Source organism: Lycium barbarum, chromosome 9 (assembly GCF_019175385.1).
Source record: "Lycium barbarum isolate Lr01 chromosome 9, ASM1917538v2, whole genome shotgun sequence".
Taxonomy (NCBI): Eukaryota; Viridiplantae; Streptophyta; class Magnoliopsida; order Solanales; family Solanaceae; genus Lycium; species Lycium barbarum.
Window position 1 is genome coordinate 8242985 of NC_083345.1, and position 19960 is coordinate 8262944.

General features: G+C 38.0%; 1 protein-coding gene across 1 annotated transcript; it reads left to right on the forward strand.

Moving 5' to 3' along the window:
* The first annotated feature begins 41 nt into the window (after positions 1-41).
* LOC132610724 (CASP-like protein 5B3) lies at positions 42-5412 on the forward strand. The gene is made up of 3 exons (XM_060325081.1): positions 42-923; positions 4730-4862; positions 4965-5412. The coding sequence occupies exons 1-3, from the start codon at positions 793-795 to the stop codon at positions 5157-5159; spliced, it is 459 nt and encodes a 152-aa protein (XP_060181064.1). The 5' UTR covers positions 42-792; the 3' UTR covers positions 5160-5412.
* Positions 5413-19960: the final 14548 nt, after the last annotated feature.

Below are 19960 nucleotides of genomic sequence, written 5' to 3' on the forward strand. Positions count from 1 at the left end.
TTGCTCAAACCTTCCCCCACCCCACAAGAGAAAAATGGTTTGTCATTGATGGTTCCAAATTCCAATAATGATTTTATAAAGGGAGATTAAGTTGATGTGAACAAAGTCTTTTTCTTCTTTTAATTCTTTAATTGAGAAAAGGCAAAGGACAACGGATAGACTGATTTTCTCTTAATGAGAGATTTTAAGTTTGAATTTTGAGTATAAAAAAATTCGTGACAGGGAGCATTTACGTACGTCTCCAATAGAGGCACCGAACATCCGGTGAATAAAAAAAGAAAAACATTTGACAAAACTGTGGCTTGTGGGTGTACATAATCTAGTTTCCAGCTAGTTCTTTTCTTTCCTATCTTCCACCAAACACCCCCGGCCCCATACACCCCACACCCATCCTTTTCTTACCTTTATCACTTTGACATTGTATTTTTTCCAAAAACAGAAAATTTCTCAGAGATTTTTGGATTTAGCATCTGGGGTATCAAAATCTTTAATTTTAACTTGGTGTTATTAGGGTGTTTTGTTGGGTACCTTTTTTGGGCTTTTGCATCATTCATTTTGGTAATTCTTGAAAGGGGTTGTAGCAAGTAGCTGTACTTTCTTGATTCTTCAGTTTCTTGTTGAAAAGTCATAGTAATTAGTAATAGTTGATGATTAATCAAGATTCAAGAAAACAAATTTGTACTTGATTTTGCTTCAAGAAATGGTTAAAGAAAGGTTCTTTAGATAAATTTTCTTAGTTGGGCACATCAAGAAAGGTTAAAATAGTTGATTCAGTTTTGAGGAGCTACAAAAATGAAGGATTTTGCTGGCACACCTGGTACTTTAACTGGGCTTTTTTTGAGATTGGCTCAGTGTTTTTTTGCTGCTGGTGCAATTGCTTCAATGGTTACTTCTAAAGGTTTCTTCGATGTCACAGCTTTTTGGTACTTCCTTCTTTTACTTTTCTAGTTTATTTTTGTGAGTGTAATATACTGGTATTGATTAACTAAATTGAAGTTTTCTGGGATGAATGAAGTTCAAGATTCAAGTTTTATTCTGCTGTGTGGTATTTCTTTGTTATCTAATCATTCCATTTGAGCAACTGAATGATTTTGTTTGGCTCATCACTCCTATTTCTGGTAAGAAAATTAATCATCTGCCTTTACTCAAAATGGCATTTAGTTGAGTTATTTGCTGCTGGAAATAAGACATGCATCTAGAAGAAAATTACTGAATAAAACAGTCCTCAATAGCCTCTTATCATACTTACTGTCACGGGCCGCCTCCTTCTTAGTGTCAGTGGCACACTAATGGCCCGTGCAGCGCCCGTAGTCCAAGCGGACTACGAGCCAGCCTAATGATTGTCCCAGGATACTTGGCACGACTCTGTGCCTATGGCGAAGCACGCCTCGGAGGCTTAGCTTCAGCGGTGCAGCCGGTTCGATGTCATGGCCTCGGCCTTGCCTTACTAGCATGCCCCTGTGGCATGTTTCATATGTTGGGTCTTGTCCGCACGCACACCCGGGGTTGGCTACGGAAAGGACAGTCCCTCGCCTGGCACTGAGCGACGCTGGCGCGTGCACAGTCCAATCCTCAAGCTTGACATTTGCCTTGTGCCTGTGCACGTGGCCTGTGCTTTGCCCAAGTAGGGAAACTCTTGAGTCCTTGGCCTTTGTCATGTGCGTCCTTTGTAGTATGCTTGTGGTGTGGCATTGCCAAACATAGCCCTCGCGACATACTTCCATCTTGCAGGGTGCAGCGTCGCCTTACGACTGCACGTCTAGGCCAACGGACCCTTGCTCGCAAGGCTGAACCTAAGCCAAGCTCACAAGTCAACACACGAGACTCTTAAGAGAGGTGCCTCAAGTGTTCAATCGGCACGGAGGGCTTTCTCATTCCCAAGGATAGCTCGCAAGGCATAGTCGGTCCATACGTCAAGCCTCCGGCCCTCGTTGTGCGCCCAACGCTGGCCTGGAGGCCGAGCGCCGCCCATAGAGTTGTGTAACTCGTATGGGTACCTAGGACCCTTTGGAGATGCCTAGGCAGGCCCTTAAGGTTGCCCCTCAAGGTTGCTGACTTGGTACGGCTTGATGGTAGCACGCACGGGGGAGGCTGGCTGAGCCTAAGACACCTGTGCCCCCCTTATATATGCTTTAAAGAAATAAACCCAAGTTCCCTCAGTAGACATGATTCTGCCCGAGAATCACAATGGGCCTTTCTCAATGATTCGAACTCCAAATGAGGCGCCGTCTATTCCTAATCCTTCCTCTTGACTTCCTTCACTCCTCCATGAAGTTTCATGCAATCCCCATATACTCGTGGAACGAGATATAGCCTTCGGAAGCTTCGGCAATTCCATCACTTCTTGGCTAAGTCAAGGCCATAGGTAAACGATCTTCGACTGGCGCCAAACTTAGTAAGCATATTCAACAACATCCTAGGAATGGGGTGTTCACCCGAAATCCCAAGATTCCATCCATAGCTCGAAAACTCACGGGACTGACACTCAAGCTCGAATGGGGTCGCTCGTCCGTCGACGACCCGTGGGCTCATCCCAGATCCTTGTTAAACTTCCTTGCTACTCTTAGGATATGCAATGCAACATATCTAGATGATTCTAGACTCCGTCCGTCGGAGCCCATGTCAGCGCACGTCGCCTGCACGGCTGACACTGCCTGCGCGGCTGACACTCGCTTGGCCCGCTCGGGACGCGAAGGGGTTATGGGCGCTAAGGCACAATGAAAGCAGCCCGTAACATTACTCATGTACAACTGTTTATAATGCTTTCTTAGAAAGATCAGTTTCATCCTTGTTATTTCTTTCCTCGAGGACAATCAACAAAGCTTCATATATCGATCAACTAGTTCTCCTCCTTTATCCAAGCTTTGGACGGGTTATGTTTTGCAAAGCTCATGTAGGCAGAACTAACATAGAATAGAAATAAGAGGCAAATTAAGGCACTCGTACAACCCTAAACCTAGCAGAAGCAAACTTTTTCCAAGTTGTCAGAGAGACTCTCGATAGATCCTTTCTTTAACCTTCTCATCTGAAAATCATTGCAAGAGTATGATACATTTGGTTAGGGATGAAAGTTAACTCCTGAACTAGAACTCCAAGCGACAATGTATTCATCGAAGCATTCATTCCATGTTTCAATGTTTGAGCTTGTGTGCAATCAATTAGTAATTTAAATGCCAAAATTATCTCAACCATCTTTTCTGGTCATTTCATTGTTGCGGCAACACTGAATCTTTTTCTCTATTTATCAGCAAAACATTTTGTGAGCCTAGCAAAAACTTTCCTGGCCTACTTTTCAAAATATCAACCCGGTTTTAACACTATTGCTAGCTACTTCTGAAGGATTTACGTCTGTCTTAGTCTAAACATTAACTCTATGATTCAATATCAAAACCCGAACACTTTCATGACTCGTGACAAGAAGGTTATATCAGAACTTTCAAGAATTTTTCCATTAGTTCCTTGGGATGATGCTAGTTTTGATTAACACAACAACAATTACAATCCCTTACCCAAAATTCCAAAATATGAGAGAATAATTGGTTCATATCTCTGTATTTTGCTCCTAGCTGTCATACTTCCGGGTTGTTCTCCCTAATATGAGACCCAATCTGGCAATGTAGGTCAAACTATCAGCCTAAATGACTCCTTTGATCTTATTTTCGCTTGTGAAATGTTTTAAATGCCAAGTGTACAGTAATTGCGTATATCAAATACTCCTCCTTGAAGAACTGGATAAAACAGAAAGCACCCTTGTGCCTTATGTGAATAAAGCTTTAAAATTTAGTAAAGCGAGAAAAAACTTCTAAATTGACATTTTAACAAACTTGGCTCTGCATTTATGGGATGCTAGTCAGCTGCCACCGTCAATTCATTGTCGATGTCTAGACATAGGTTAAAAGTCATTCATAATGATTCACATTCAATGACCTCAAACACGTAGTGAGTAATGAAATTCAAAGATCTTTGAACTTTGCTACAAATCACTATGCTTTCCACATCATGATCTGGTAATTGAGTGGCCCTGTTGATTTTAAAGTAATTGTCCTCAGGCCAGTTATATATTGCAAGGTCTAATACTTTCTACTTTGGGTAATGTGTGTGCAAACCTTCTTTTACCCTTTTTGTCTTCCAAGATTCTTGTTGCCTAGAAGGCATGACATGGATCATTCAATCTACTCTTTAGCCTTTATTTCTCTTTAGCCAAATATTTTTCCCGTGAAAACACTATACTAACAGAGAGATAAACAAAGAAACAACCACCTGGGTGTGGCCTACTGGTCAGTAAAGTGAGATGAAAACCATGAGAGCTCAGGTCCAAATCCCCAGCAGAGACAAAACACTAGGTGATTTCTTCCCTTCTGTCTAAAGCCTTGGTGAACTGTACCTGTGCTGGTGGGAGGAAGTAGGTACCCCATGAAATTAGAGCTGGCCCCCACATCCCGGTTATCAAAAAAAGAAAAGAAAAAAAAAAAAAAGAACCACAGGTAGGGGAAAATAAATAAATGACCCTTCATGAAGCACTAATGTCCATTTTATAACCTCGTCACTCCTTATGTCTTCCAGGAAGTGGTCTCCCATGAACTATGTACTAGTTTCTTACTAAGTTCATTCATTTTGTGAGTTATTCATGTAAAAAGACGCCACTGACTCATGCAGGGTCTTGCATTCTGTCAAGAAATCTTAAATAGTACATGTGAACATGTCAAATTAATTACTGTCATTGTTGCAGCTACTTGATAGCCTCGATGGTTTTGCAAGTCATCTGGAGCATCGGACTTGCCTTCTTAGATGCCTATTTCCTGGCAAAGAAGAAGGCTTTCCAGAGTCATGTTTTACTGAGCCTCTTTGTAGTTGGAGATTGGGTTAGTCTCTGCTGCATGACAGTATTATTTGAGTACACAAAGAGAACATATCGTTTACTAATTATCTGTTATCAATCTCTTTGGAATGAAATTTACTTGCAGTGCACTGGAATGCTATCGCTTGCTGCAGCTGCTTCTTCAGCTGGCATAACAGTGTTGTACTTTCATGATATGGGAGGTTGCAGTTTCGGCCAGGAATGCACCAAGTTCCAATTCTCGGTTGCATTTGCTTTCCTCAGTTGGATAACAATTTTTATATCTTCTCTAATTATGTTTTGGATATGGGCTGCCGGTTAAACGATTCTCTTGCCACGGTGTTTCATTACTGTCGAATTTTGAAGTGTGAATAGGGAAAAAAAATATAGGATTAAGAAAATGTTTATTTTACACTTTACACTAGTACTCTAGAATATTTATTTTCCTTTCCTCGTCCGTACAGAAGAAACTGTAATTGTTCACTTGAAGTTGATTGAGGAAGGTCTGTTTGTCCCGCTGACTTTTACTCAACAATGTTCATGGATCATGGTTATGTTATTTGCCTTTGTAACTATCTGATTATTGTCACAGGAGCGGATGTTGTGTTATAGGTATGGGTTCATCGGAACTTAGTAACTTTAGTTTGGACCTTATATGTGTTAAAAGTTCATTTAATAAGGACAAATAAATGATGGGAAAAGAACACTATGTTTCTAATGGCTCAAAGTAATGTCATATTTGGCCAATATTTAGGCCTAATATCCTCAGGAGTCCGCTCGGCCCAAAATAATGACAAAAAAGGGCAATTTGCAGGATTGCCCTTCGCTGGGGGTGGTCTTTAATTTTTACCCCTCAAAATGGTGGTCTTTAAATTCTGTCCTTCAGGCAGAAATTCTGCCAGTGCAAATTCTGCCTTAAGGCAGAAATTCTACCTTCAGGCAGAATTTGCATGGGTAGAAATTCTGCCTTACGATTGTTATTTTTTTTAACTGAGCTAGGGTTCGAACTCACAACCTTGGGGTGTTAGGCGAGGGGTAAAATATAAAGACCACCAATTTGAAGGGCAAAAATTAAAGACCACCCCAAATAAAGGGCAATCGGCGCAAAAAAAAAAGGCCAAAAAAATAATGCCAGCAGCCCAGCGCCTTAAAATAAAAATCTAAAGGCCTGCTACAGGAAAATGAGAATTTTTAGTTGCAATTAAAAAAGTCGGTTAAATATCCAAAACATATATATGTGTATATTTAGTAAGAAATATCCCAAAAAACTCTGAGGCGATTTTTGTATATAATATGTATCATTTGTGTATAAAAATATGTATTAGTACCTATCTGTAATGTATAGAAACTGTATAAAATATGAATCACTAAGGTATGTATCATTTTTATATATAATATGTATCATTTGTGTATATAATGTGTATTATCGAATAGAAACTTGTATCATTTTTATATATAATATGTATCATTTTTGTATAGAAAGTGTATATATAATTCCAGCATGTGTATATAAACTGTATCAGTCTTGTATAGAAAGTGTATCATACGTATAAAAAATGTATCATAGAAATTGCATCATTGTGGTATATAATATGTATCACTATTGTATATGTAAAAAAAAAATCATATCATTATTGTATGATATGTGTATAATAAATGTATAATTAACATATAATTTATGTATAATTAATTCCAGTATATGTATATAAACTGTATCATTCTTGTATATATTACTAAATATACACATATTATACATATTTTGGGATATTTCTTATTAAATATACACATATTATACATGTTTTTGGGATATTTAACCGTTAGTGACGACTTTTTTAATTGCCACTAAAAATTCTGATTTTTCTGTAGCAGCCCTTTAGTGGTGACTTTTAGTCGCCACAAAAAGTCTGACTTTTTTGAAAAAAAAAGCGCTTACACTGTTGGACCGGTCAGCCTTTAGTGGCGACTTTTTAAATCTTTTGTGGTCGCCACAAAAGGCTTGCTACAGATTTTGGCTACTGGATGGGAATAGTTTATGAGCTAATTTTTGGGTTTCAGAATAGATAGGCCAACGCGTGAGATTATTTATGGCTCAGCGGCCATTTGTGTCTTTTTCCCATAAATGATTGCGTACTTGGTAAATCAAATTAGTTATGGTAAAATCGTAAACTCATATCCTATAAAGTTCAAATCCTTGCTTCGCCTTTTGTCTTGGTGTCTCTTCATTTATATTGGGATCAAGTAGACATGAAGATAACACTGTTTTACACTCAAAATTGTGTATCGAGGTCTTTAAACTCTTATCATGATGAATCATCTGAAAAGCAAAAGGATACAAGTATTTTGTAACCAATCTGAAATTCTGAATGATGTCTTTTTCATTTCAGGAAGAAAGAAAAAAAGACTTAAATCTTTAATTGATTGTCATTTTATGGATTCAACTAATTTGACATTGTGACATACTTTTTAACTGATTGCATCTAATGCTTGACAATTTTTTTTTTTTTTTGTCGTGATGCCAACTATCCAATTGCCAGAATTGCAGACTGAGTGGGTTAAAAATCATTCCCACTTGTCCACCAAGTTTTTTACCAAATATATTGATCAAAGGAGTGACAAATGATTTTTACTACCTTATATAATTGGCCAATTTACCAAGCAAATAATTACTATGTGATACTGGGACAAAGACATTGGGTGACAAATTCTTGCCTCCCAACTCCCAAAGAGAAAGTAAACACTGTAGTACGTTAAAGATATGCACTGGATCAAGGAATATTAATCGAAAGTACTGAATTTCCTATGCATTTAACCAGTCCAACATATCATACACAGTACAACAATAAGTGGGGAAGGTTAGATTTGTCCTTATGAAGAAGAGGGGTCCCACAGGTCCAATGTGGATATAACTTAAAGGTTGTTAGGGAGTTAGTTAGGCAGTTAGAAAAGTAGTTAGACAACTGTAATTAGTTAGTGGGATCTGTTTTTTCTTAAATCAGTGTAGTTGATATATAGAGTGAGATATATTTTGTATTGGATGGAACACTTCATAATTTTCTGTAAATGAGTCAATATGAATAAAAGTGTTCTCTTCTTCTCCAGCCTCCCTAGAACTCCTTCTTCTTCCTATTTCTGTTTCTGATCTGTTCATGGCTGAGCATTTAACATGGTATCAGAGCCTTGCTTACAGATCCTAAAGCTAGGCTAATTCTAATTCCTCAAATTCAATCTAATCTGGTTCCTCAATTTATCAAATTGCTCAAACTCGAAATTCATCATTCTCGAGCAATCAAACTTTCAATTCAACTGTATATGTGTGTGTATTCAAGGTTCGAAGTGAAGTTATAGGTGATTGAGGTGAAAAAATCATTCAGCTGAAGCTATCGCAAAATCTAGGTTATCAAATTGAATCAGATTCAACATGACAAATCCAGCAAGGACTGAATCTTCTCTCAATGGTGAACAAACTGCTACAGAGACAGTAAATGCAACTCACACAAATGGAAATTCACAACGAATTGATGAAGTTCACCACAATCATCCTCTCTACATTCATCCTTCAGATACACAAGGTTCAGTACTCATTGCAGTACAGCTTCAAGGTACAGAAAACTATTCTCTATGGAGTAAATCATGGATGCTTGTTCTGCGTGGTAAAAACAAATTAGGATTTGTGTTAGGTACATGTATAAAAGAAAACTATGAGTCAAATTTGCATGATTTGTGGGATAGATGTAATGCTATAGTTCTAGCTTGGATTATGAATACAGTGTCAAAAGATCTAATCAGCACTGTAATTCACTCTTCTAGTGCTCACAAACTTTGAGAAGATTTTAGGGAAAGATTTGATAAAGTAAATGCTTCTCGAGCCTTTTACCTACCCAAGGAAATTACTACCTTAACTCAGGGAACATCATCTGTATCTGTGTATTTTTCAAGGCTTAGAGAACTCTGGGATGAGTTTCAAGCCTTAATTCCACCACCTTCATGTCCTTGCCCTGAGTCAAAACAATACAAAGAGCATTTTCACCTACAAAGACTGTGGCAGTTCCTAATGGGATTAAATGAATCCTATGATCATGCTAAGAGCCAAGTGTTGATGACTGTACCTCTACCAAATGTAAACCAGGCATATGCAATGATAGTTAATGTTGAAAGCCAAAGGAGAAACAGTGTTAGCAACTCTGTTGTTCATTCTGAGCAACATGAGTCAATTGCTCTTATGAGTAACAGGAACTAGGCTCTTATGAATAACAATCAAAGAATTTCTGGTGGTGTGAATACTGGAGGTTATAACAGATCTCAAAATGGGAAAACTAGTGGTGGTTACAGTCCTAGAAACAATTTTGGAAACCAAAACTATCAAAACAATCAAAGTTATCACAACAAGTCCCCACTCATTTGTGATTTTTGCAACTTTAAAGGACATACAAGGGACACATGCTACAAGCTGCATGGTTATCCATCTGATTCTAAGTACAAGAAGAAAGTAGCTAATGTTCTATATGTTTAGTTCTTTCATGAAAGATGGGATGAGCTGCTATTTGTATGGCAGCTTTGCTGTCACAAAACAGCTGAACTGGTGTTGCAACAGTCACTTCTAACTCTGAAAACAATCCAGTTAACCAAGTGATCTCAGCAACAGTTGATGCCATGCTTCTGAACTCAGCCTCAGCAGAACTTCTAGACACAATCTCTTGTTTCTTTGACTTCCATAAGACTAAGGCATCACCAAATTTTACAACATAGCCTGTTACTGACTTCCTTGATTCTACACAAGATCCCCAGTCTGAATCACAATATGCTGTTAGTTTGTTTCCTCCTGAAGATGGCATAAACAACCCAAGGCCAGGTGTGCCTTTTATGTATTTAACTACTCTCAAGGCAGCTTCTAGATGAGATTGTTTTGGATCATGCATATATTAACTCAGGATCTGTACTACAAAGGCAAGGTCTGGCCTGGTCATGGTCAGATATAGCAACCTTCCAACAATTCTTTGATAGCACCCTTTGTCTTCAAGCTGCCTGTCATTTACAGAGGTGGTTGGCTGTTGCTGATCATTCTCTGATGCATTTTCACTGATGATAGAGTCATATTCCACAGATGTGAGCTTGCGGTTGAACTCTAAGGGTGTAATAGCTGGTTTACTTCCTGACAGTCCCAACTCAGATACTAGCTCTAAGGAGTATTTCTTTTGACACATGTGGATTCCCTTCTCTGATCTAGAGAATTCTATGCCAAGGAAATATTTCAATTCACCCAAGTCCTTCATTTTAAACTTGGTTTGAAGATCCAACCTGACCTTCTTAATCAGAGATAGACTGCTACTAGTGACCAGTAAATCATCAACATATACTAATACTAGCAAGATCTCAGTGCTAACTTTTTTAGTAAATAAGGAATAGTCATAATGAGATTGTTTAAATCCCAGATCCACCAGTGCCTGTGTAAGCTTAAGATTCCATTGCCTAGGTGCTTGTTTTAGGCCATATAAAGATTTATGAAGTTTGCATACCATTTTACTGCACTCCCCCTGGCTTGAAAAGCCATCTGGCACCATCATGTAGACATTTTCCATCAGATCTCCTTGCAAAAAGGCATTGTGTACATCCATCTGAAATATGTACCAGTGAGATGCAGCAGCCAAAGCAACCACTGACCTGACAGTTACCATTTTAGCAACAGGACTGAAAGTCTCCTTGTAATCTAGGTCTTCTTGTTGAGAATAACCTTTTGCCACAAGCCTGGCTTTAAATCTTTCTACTTCACCAGAGGATTTGTACTTGACTCTATACACCCACTTGCACCCAATAGGGACCTTGCCAGCAGGCAACTCAACTAGAGACCAAGTATGATTTTCCTATAGGGCAGCTATCTCAGCCTTCATGGCATCAACCCATTGGGGTTGGGAACAAGCCTCAACATAGGATTTAGGCTCTAGTACAGCAGAGTAGGCAGAGAGGAAACATCTATATGCAGGAGTCAAAGGTTCATAAGAGACAAAGTTAGATAGAGGATAAGTACAAAAGGCAGAAGAAGAGGGATGACTTATGTAATCAGCCATCCAGATGGGAGGTTTAGTTGATCTAGATGATTTTCTGAGTGTAACTGAAGGAGCAGGATTAAGAGTAGGTAAAGAAATAGATGGAGTACTAGATGGACTTGCTGAGGAAGTAGGAATAGGATCAGTGTGATCAGGCATAGGAGCAGCAGAAGGCTCATCAGATAAGAGTGTGTTTGATAGATGAGATGGATGAGAGGATGATGGGGAAGATGGTGAGGTGAGAGTTGGAGATGGCCCAGAAGAATAAGGCTCAGTAGGTAGAGGCAAAACTGGAAACAAAGGAGATATGTGAGAATGAGAGGAAATGTCTTTGAAAGGAAAAACATGCTCTTGAAATACAGCATCTCTGCTGACAAAGAACACTTTAGAGATAAGATCATAGAGGACATAACCCTTTTGAGTAGAAGAATAGCCTAAGTGTACAGCTGGTATAGCCCTGGCACAGAATTTGTCAGATTTTTTGACATTTGTAGCAAAACACAGACTCCCAAAAACTCTGAGGTGGTGTAGGGAAGGAACTCAGTGAAATAATCTTTCAAAGGGTGACATACCATTTAATAGCACAGTAGGCAGTCTGTTAAGAAGGTACACTGCAGTTTCAACACATTTACTTCAAAACTTTAAGGGTACATAGTCTTGAAACCTGATAGCCCTAGCCATATCAAGAATATATCTGTGTCTCCTCTCAACAACTCCATTTTGTTGAGGAGTGTAGACACAGGAACTTTGATGGATTATACCTAAATCTATGAATAATCTAGTTACTTGATCATTAAAGAACTCAGTGCCATTGTCAGACCTGAGGCATTTAATACCACAATTGAACTGATTCTTCACAAATGACACAAAATTTCTCAACACTACAATAGAATCAGCTTTGGTATGCATTAGGAATATCCAAGTATACCTAGAGTAGTCATCTACTAATGTCATGAAATATCTTTTATCATCATGAGATGGTGTCATACCCCATTTTAACCGGAGTCAAATTAGAAGTACGACATATTGGAGATTCCTGTTTTTTGTTTGTTGTTAAGGAGTCGCCACCTAATTATTTATGGTGAATTAGGACACCTAAAGTTTATTAAAGTTATTTTTTAAAGTTAAGTCTGTTTAAGGTCTGCGAAACTTAAAATTCTAGGTAAGGGTTCAATTAGTCTAAAGGGAAGGTATCAGGCACCCTTTAAGACCCATTAACAATGGTTAACCGACCGGACTTATGATTAATTAAGCTAAGTGTAAATATAGTATTGTGGGAAAGAAAATAGCTTTGTAAATATAGCTAAAGTTACAGATAGATATATAGAAATGTTGTTTGAAAATAGGATTTGTAGAAGGTAATAATTTGTATAAAAAGAATACTTCTAATGTTGTTTTAAAATACGACTTATAAATGTTGTTAAGTTTTTAAACGAAAGTATAATAGTATTGTTTAAAATAATACTTGTAGAGGAGATTCCACAAATGTGAACTTTAGATAAAAATTATATTGTATGAATATTGTGATGTAGAAAAATCTAGACTTATTTTATAAATAGGATGCAAAAGGAGGTGAGTTTTCTTTTTTATTAACTTATTTAACTAATTCGGCTAAAGGTATGCATAATTGAATACGTCTTAAAAATAATGTTTCTAAAGAGTACTCGGATTAATATTTACATATTAGTGACGTTTTGAGAATTTTAAGATAGTAAGAATAAAGTATGATTCCTTTGACTTGAAATATATAATCATGTTGTTTTGAAAACGAATAATTCTAAGAAAGATGAATATTATGAGTATTATAAATAACTTAACATAAAAAGAAGAAAAAATGAAATTTATGAAATTAATTATTGGTTTCTCTTTTAGACTAACCACCCATTATACCAACATTAACCCATTAATCCTACTAAAGTTCTTTCTAGCTAAGAAAAACAAAACAAAGTAAAATGTTAGGTGCATAATACAACTTAGACCCACAAAATAAAATAAAAGGGGGAGCAAATATAATTAATGGGCTCAACCCACTTTCCAGAACTGCTGTGGTCTGTTGACTATTGGGCTTCGGCCTAACAAATATCTGCAAATTAGCTGCTACTGTATGGGGGCTGACTCGAGGAATGTTACGTTGGGCTTTTAGCCCGACACCGGATGCGGAAGATGACGAGTCCCTTGGACTCGTACGCGATAATCATGCATAAAAAAAGGAGATTAGTAAAGTGAAATTTAATTCTCGACGAACTATGGAAAGTAAAATAGGTGCTGCTAAACAAATTGATTCCAAGTTAATATCCACCAAGTTCACCATGCTTGGTAGCATCATTACTAAAATATCACTGCAGAGAAAAATAAGACTGAAATCATAAACGAAAATATTTCTGAAAGATATTAAAAACATCGACAACAGATGAACCTATATTCACGGTTGTTTTTCCGATTGGATTCCATTCATTCATTTCCATTCCAGCAGTGGGCATATAGAAAAGGAAATTCCAAAATTAGCTACTCCACAACCCAGTAAAAACTAATCCCAAAAAATTTCAAGAATGAGATGCTACATTGGTTGAAGTAATAGATATTAAGTTAAATCATAAGGTGATAATACTAAAGCAGTACTCTCCCAGGCCAAAAAAAAAACAAGAGCAAAGGATATTTAGCTGTAGACCAAGATCTCTAACAAAACTTTTTTTTTTTTTTACCTAATGAACAAACCAGTTGTCATAGTAAGACAAACTTTTGTCTGTCACTAACCTGGAACAGATATATATGGTAAAGTTTCGACATAGTAGCAACTACAGACCCAAAAGAAACAAAAAAAGCCAAGCTCACAGCCTTGATATTAGTGTGGAAAGAGTGAATTCATATCTCATGACAAACCCGAATACAGAACTCAATCAAACAAGAAACAAATCTAAGATATTATGCAAAAAAGCTTAAGTATGACTGTTAATCAAACAACAAAAGAAGCATTATAGTGGTATCACAGCATTAAATCACACAACTTTCCGATAAAATGAACACTGATATTGCTTTTGCCAAACGGCAACTGAAACCATATTTTTTCACCAAACCAAATTCCCAAAATACCGCAACGACAGGGGCAGGACAGAGAGGGCGATATCATTCTTCCATATACACAAATATGCAAACAGTACCAGCAGAATTAGTGCGGGGAATTAATTGATTTGGGCTATTAACAGGGCAAGGCACAAGTAACAATTGTATCACTTAAGTTGACAGAAATTTGAGAATACAATATGATCTTAAGTTTAAAGGTTTAAACTGTAGCAATCAAGCAAAAATTCCAGATAGCTCCTACTGTTTGCAATACCTTTAGTCTAGCTGATGTTTAGTTCAGAGGTTTAAAAGGAGACAGATTTGCACAGGAAAAATCCCATTTCAAAAACAGAAGGATACCATACACATGTTCAACACTTATGCATTAGCATAGTCTTGTAAGTAATCAAATAAACTAGATTCAGATGGAAACCAAAACAGGACAGGACCAGACCATTATCCTGCATATTCAGATAAATGGGTTGAAAGGAAATCTAATCTTTTTTATTTCAAGCGGGATTTGAACTAAGGCTGTTTTTTGCAAAAATTGTAAACAGATCAGCAGGATGAAATTCTAAAGCGGAAAAAGAACTAGTGCTTGAATCTGCTGATACAACTGGACTGATAACCAGAAACAAACTCGACATGATTTTATTTCGTAAGCCTTACAAACAGAACCCTCGGATACGATCAACGTCGAGGTCTAAGATATATCTATCTTTTACCTAAACATACCATCGAATCGAAAATAGAATTAGGTCCAATATATGGCCGCTAATGGGACTGAGCAGAGAACACAAACTTGAAACCAAATCAAATCAACAAACAACATCGACATGTGGCATAATCATTCTATCATACCCAAATCTAAATAAATTAATTATATAACAGAATATACCTAAGATATATACACCATGGCGTGTATATCAGATGTATATGTTCTTCTTATTTTGATAACCCATTGTATATTCTATGTATATTCGACTTTAAATAAGTTCTAAGTCCTGTAAATTCCATCTAATCATCCGAATTACAATAGACATTTTTAAGTTCAATTAGCAATTAATCAACCTATCCTAACAGCATCCAAACATCAAAGAAATGACATGACGACAAAGAAACTACATAACTAGAAAATAGCAGAATCAGCTAAAATTTAACTAAAAGCAGAAATTAAAGACTAGAAGTAATAAATGTATCGAGGTTCACCTGTTTTGCGCCCAATGAACTGAGGCGTCGAAGTCGTCGAATCTACACTCTCGTTATGAATAGACCCGAACACGAGCGAACCTCAACTCGTCTATGCTTGAAATCGAAATTTAGTAGCAAGGGGGAGAAAAGGAGCAAAAATATGGTTTGCTATTTTGAATCGCTACCCGAAAGTGTTAAGGCTTAAGAATATTAATGTTTTCAGAGGAATCTAAGTGGCTAAAACAGAATTCCAAGCCTAGAAATTCTTCAAATCGTGTTCAATCCCCTTTTTTATTTGATTTCGGCTCCCGTCCCTCGACCATTCCAAAAATCACCCCTTTAATCAGATTTTGCTCCTCTCCTTTATAGAGTGAGGAAAGAGAGGAGCGGAGGGGAGCGTAGGTGATGATGAAAGAAGAGCGGGGGGAACAAGTGGGGAGTGTAGGGTAGGGGGGTGCGGCGGTATTGAGATGAAGAAGAGAAAGAGAGAGAGCTGAAAAGGGTGGGGGTGAGTGGGACGAGGGAGATGAGGCGAGAATGAGGGAAAAGAGGGAGGAAGGGAACGTGAGGGAGAGAGAGGGAAAATAAAGAAAGGGGGGCGGCTGAAGGGTTTTAGGGAAAAGAGAAAGAGAAATTAGGTTAGATGTTGAGATGTAGTCAAAAAAAAAATATGTGAAGCCCATTAAAGAAAAGGGGAAAAAGAAATCAGATTGTGGGGAGATGTGTGGCGTGGAAAGAGGAATACAAATGCAAAGTTTTCTTTCTTTCTTTTTTTTTTCTTTTTTTTTTCTTTTGGGGGTAGATAGCTATTATCAAGAATTTACCCCTTGTAAAATAATATTTTGATGAAATAAAAATTATAATACGGTGTTTTAAAATACGAGCTTCAAAATGAGTCCAACATTGATATACTTCCGAGCAATTGCTTATGAGGTGAAAATTGTTGATTCTTCCTCCTCTATTTAATTATTCTTGGGTTTCTAATTTAGTAACTAGTACAATATATACTATGTGAAGACAATTAATAATTAATATGTAGAAAATAAGAATTTAACAAAGTGTTGTCTTGTAATTAATTTTAACGATTCTAAACCCGAAAAAAAATGGAACGATGACGAATATTTAAAAATTTGTGATAAAGTAATGCTCGTGATGTTGAAAATAAAAGTAGTGAAAATAAAGTATTTAGCTCGTCAATAAATTTAGATGCCCGAGTGAATAAAATAAAAGAGGGACAAAATTGGGTGTCAACAGATGCCCCTCTTCGACCGGAGATGATGTAAGAGTCTTCGGGCGAAAAAGTTGACGTAGTAGCCAATTTTGTTCCGACCAACAAATATGAACTTGAGAAATGCGGTTTAGGAGAATTGGTGGAAAATAATATGAGGACCGAAGGAATTATGAAAAATTATGAACTCGAATCTCATTTTCGAGTTGCCTACATATCTCGGGCTGCACGAGAATCAGGCCATGTGTAGTTCGAAAGTTTTTGTGGATTCATAATCTTTCGGGGGTTGTAGACAGGTGATGAGAATGGAACATATGCTTATAGCCTCCTAATTATATATGTGGCGCGCAACACACCTTTAAGTAGGACTCTACTAGACATGATGTAAATTCTCCAAAAATGCCCCAGTGTTGAGTTATGGAGACGCTGGGGATGTAGAAAGGAATATGAGATTGTGAAAAGAGTTGATTGAAATAGAGTTTTAGTGGGGAATATGAAAGAGAAATTGACCTACGTGTCACGTGTTTGTGGACGTAGGCGGAATTGAGTTCGAGAGTAGATCTGTGACCCTTGCTTGTGAGTTTGATATTCCTCTTCAGCAAATTTGCCCAGTTCACTGCGTAAGATAAAGTTCCACGTTGTGTTGCGTCTCTGCAGGTTGTATTTTCTGCCAAAACTGAAATTCGTGTTGAAATTATAAAGAGTGTAAAATTATAAAGAGTGTAAAATGATAGTAAATATGAGTGTGGGAATGAAAATTGAAGCCGTGTGGCCAATGTTGTCTCTGGTTGTCTTCAAGGACTTGAATGAATGCGTGATGCGTATGCTGAGGATGTGATAATATCTCTAGTTGCAGTTGGAGATGATAGTAGTAAGGCCTCCGGCTGTATTCCGGGACTTGATGATGTCTGCGAAATTTAAGGTAAAATTGTGAAAGTAGGCAAAGTAGATGATGAAATAAAGAAATGAAGTAAGGAGTAAAATAAGTGTATAGCCGTTTGGCTTATGCAGGTGAGGCCGTGTAGACATGCGATGTCTCCGGTTGTTTTCGGGGACTTGATGATGCGTCTCCGGTTGTCTTCGGGGGCTTGATGCTATGTCTCTGGTTGTCTTCGGGGACTTGATGATATGTCTCCGGTTGTCTTTGGGGACTTGATGCTATGTCTCTGGTTGTCTTCGGGGACTTGATGATATGTCTCCGGTTGTCTTCGGGGACTTGATGCTATGCCTCCGGTTGTCTTCGGGGACTGGATGTTATGTCTCCGGTTGTCTTCGGGGACTGGATGCTATGTCTCCGGTTGTTTTCGGGGACTTGATGTTATGTCTCTGGTTGTCTTCGGGGACTTGATGCTATGTCTCCGGTTGTTTTCGGGGACTTGATGCTACGTCTCCGGTTGTTTTCGGGGACTTGATGCTATGTCTCCGGTTGTCTTAATGATAATTTCTGTAAGGTTCAATGTAAAATCGTTAGCATTGGTAAAGTGAATGATAAAGTAGAGAGTAGTGTCATAGTGTAGCCGTCTGGCTTATGCATATGAGACTGTATAGCCGAATGATGCCCCCGGTTGTGTTCAGAGACTCGACGCCAATCTTGTAAAATTCAAGATAAATATGTGAATTCTTATTTTAGGGTAGAATGACTCAATATGTCCTATTTTAGGGTGGACGAACCCAAGTATCCTATTTTAGGGTGGAAGAACCCAATATGTCCTATTTTAGGGCGGACGAACCCAATATATCCTATTTTAGGGTGGAAGAACCCGATATCCTATTTTAGGGTGGAAGAACCCAATATGTCCTATTTTAGGGTGGACGAACCCAATGTATCCTATTTTAGGGTGGATGAACCCACATATCCTATTTTAGGGTGGAAGAACCCGAGCATGTCTCCGGTTGTTTTCGAGGACATGATACATATGCCGTGTGAGGCATTTAAAGAGATGATATCCCATTAAAGGCGGACGAGCCTAAAGTGTCCTATTAAAGGCGGACGAGCCTAAAGCATGTCTCCTATTAAAGGCGGACGATCCTAAATACTGTGCGTTTGCGAACAATGATGTTGTCCCTTTGTCGGGCATTTGAAAGTAATAATGCAATGCCGGTGTAGTGCATATGCAGGGCGGTGTTTTTGCAGTGCGGGCATTCGAAAGCAGTAGTGCATATGTAGTGCGATGCTTTTGAAGAAATGATGTCCTATTAAAGGCGGACGAGCCTAAAATGTATAGTTATCCTCGGGGTGTGATATTGATGCCTCCAGTGGTCTTGGGAGATGTCTTCAGCTGTCTTTGGAAACTTAACAATGATTCCTGCAAAGTTCAGAGTGAAATGGTTAAAGCTGGTAAAGTATATGATAAAATAATTGATAAAGTATGGAGTAAAGTGGTGGAATAGCCGTTTGGCTCATGATGTTGATGGTATCGTGACAGGCCAAATTTAGGACACGTAATCCTGATTTAATTCGCCTTCAATCTCGTCAACCTACAAAAACAGGTGTATAAAGTTATAAAATTATTTTGATAAAAATAAATTAAAAGATAAGGTTGGAAGTAAAGCCGTATGGCTTTTGAGGCGAGGCCACAATGGCCCTGATTGATAGACTTGACTGTTGATCTCGCGATTTTAAGTTCCTGCACTCAAACAAAAAAGAAATCTTAGTTTGGGAGGGGAAGTTGATTCGTGTTGACTCGAAGCTTGACGTTGTTGGCTCTCCATTCGTCTTGTTTGTTTGGATCTTGTGATCTCCGTTCAAGCCTCGGTAGGTGAACAGTAGTGAAACAATTACAAGAAAGTATTTCATTTGAAAGGTAGGTATGTAAGTATATGTATAAGGAAATGTACTATACGTATATAAGTTGTGAAATATGTATATGTAAATGTATGTATGTAAGGAAAGATATATATGAAAATATGTATGCAAGTTGTAAAATATTTCTGCCAACTTCAGATTGTGACACTTCTAAAGTAATTGGTCTATAATACTTCCTATCTGGTAGCCTCAATCTTGTCGATGTCCAACCGTTCTTTTGTCTATATATATTTTCAAAATATGCCCCAGTTTTGGGTTCAGAAGGGTATGTTAAATTTATGTTGTGGTGTGACCGAACCTTGTATAGGTTGCCTACGTATCCCTCCAAGGGAATCAGGTCGGAACGTAGTTCGTAAGTACATATGAAATGGTTTGAAATTTTCTAATAAAGGGACCGAACCCGATTTGGATTGCCTACGTATCCCACCAAGGGAATCAGGTCAGCGTAGTTCTGTTATGTAAACGGTAAAAGGTTTGTTGGATTTTTATCTAGGTGCGACGGATCTGTATGTTGATAGTCTACGAATCCTGCCAAGGGAATCAGGCCCTGTGTGGTTTTCTTTGTGTAATAATTTTTTAGATTTTCTGTTATAGCGCAACTGAACCCTATGTGGGCTGCCTACGTATCCCACCTCGGGAATCAGGTCGGAACGTAGTTCGTAAGCATGCAAAATCGTTTGATTTTTTGTTCTAAATGCAACCGAACCCTATGTGGGCTGCCTACGTATCCCACCTCGGGAATCAGGTCGGAACGTAGTTCGTACGCATAAGATATTTTGGATTTTTGTTATAAAGCA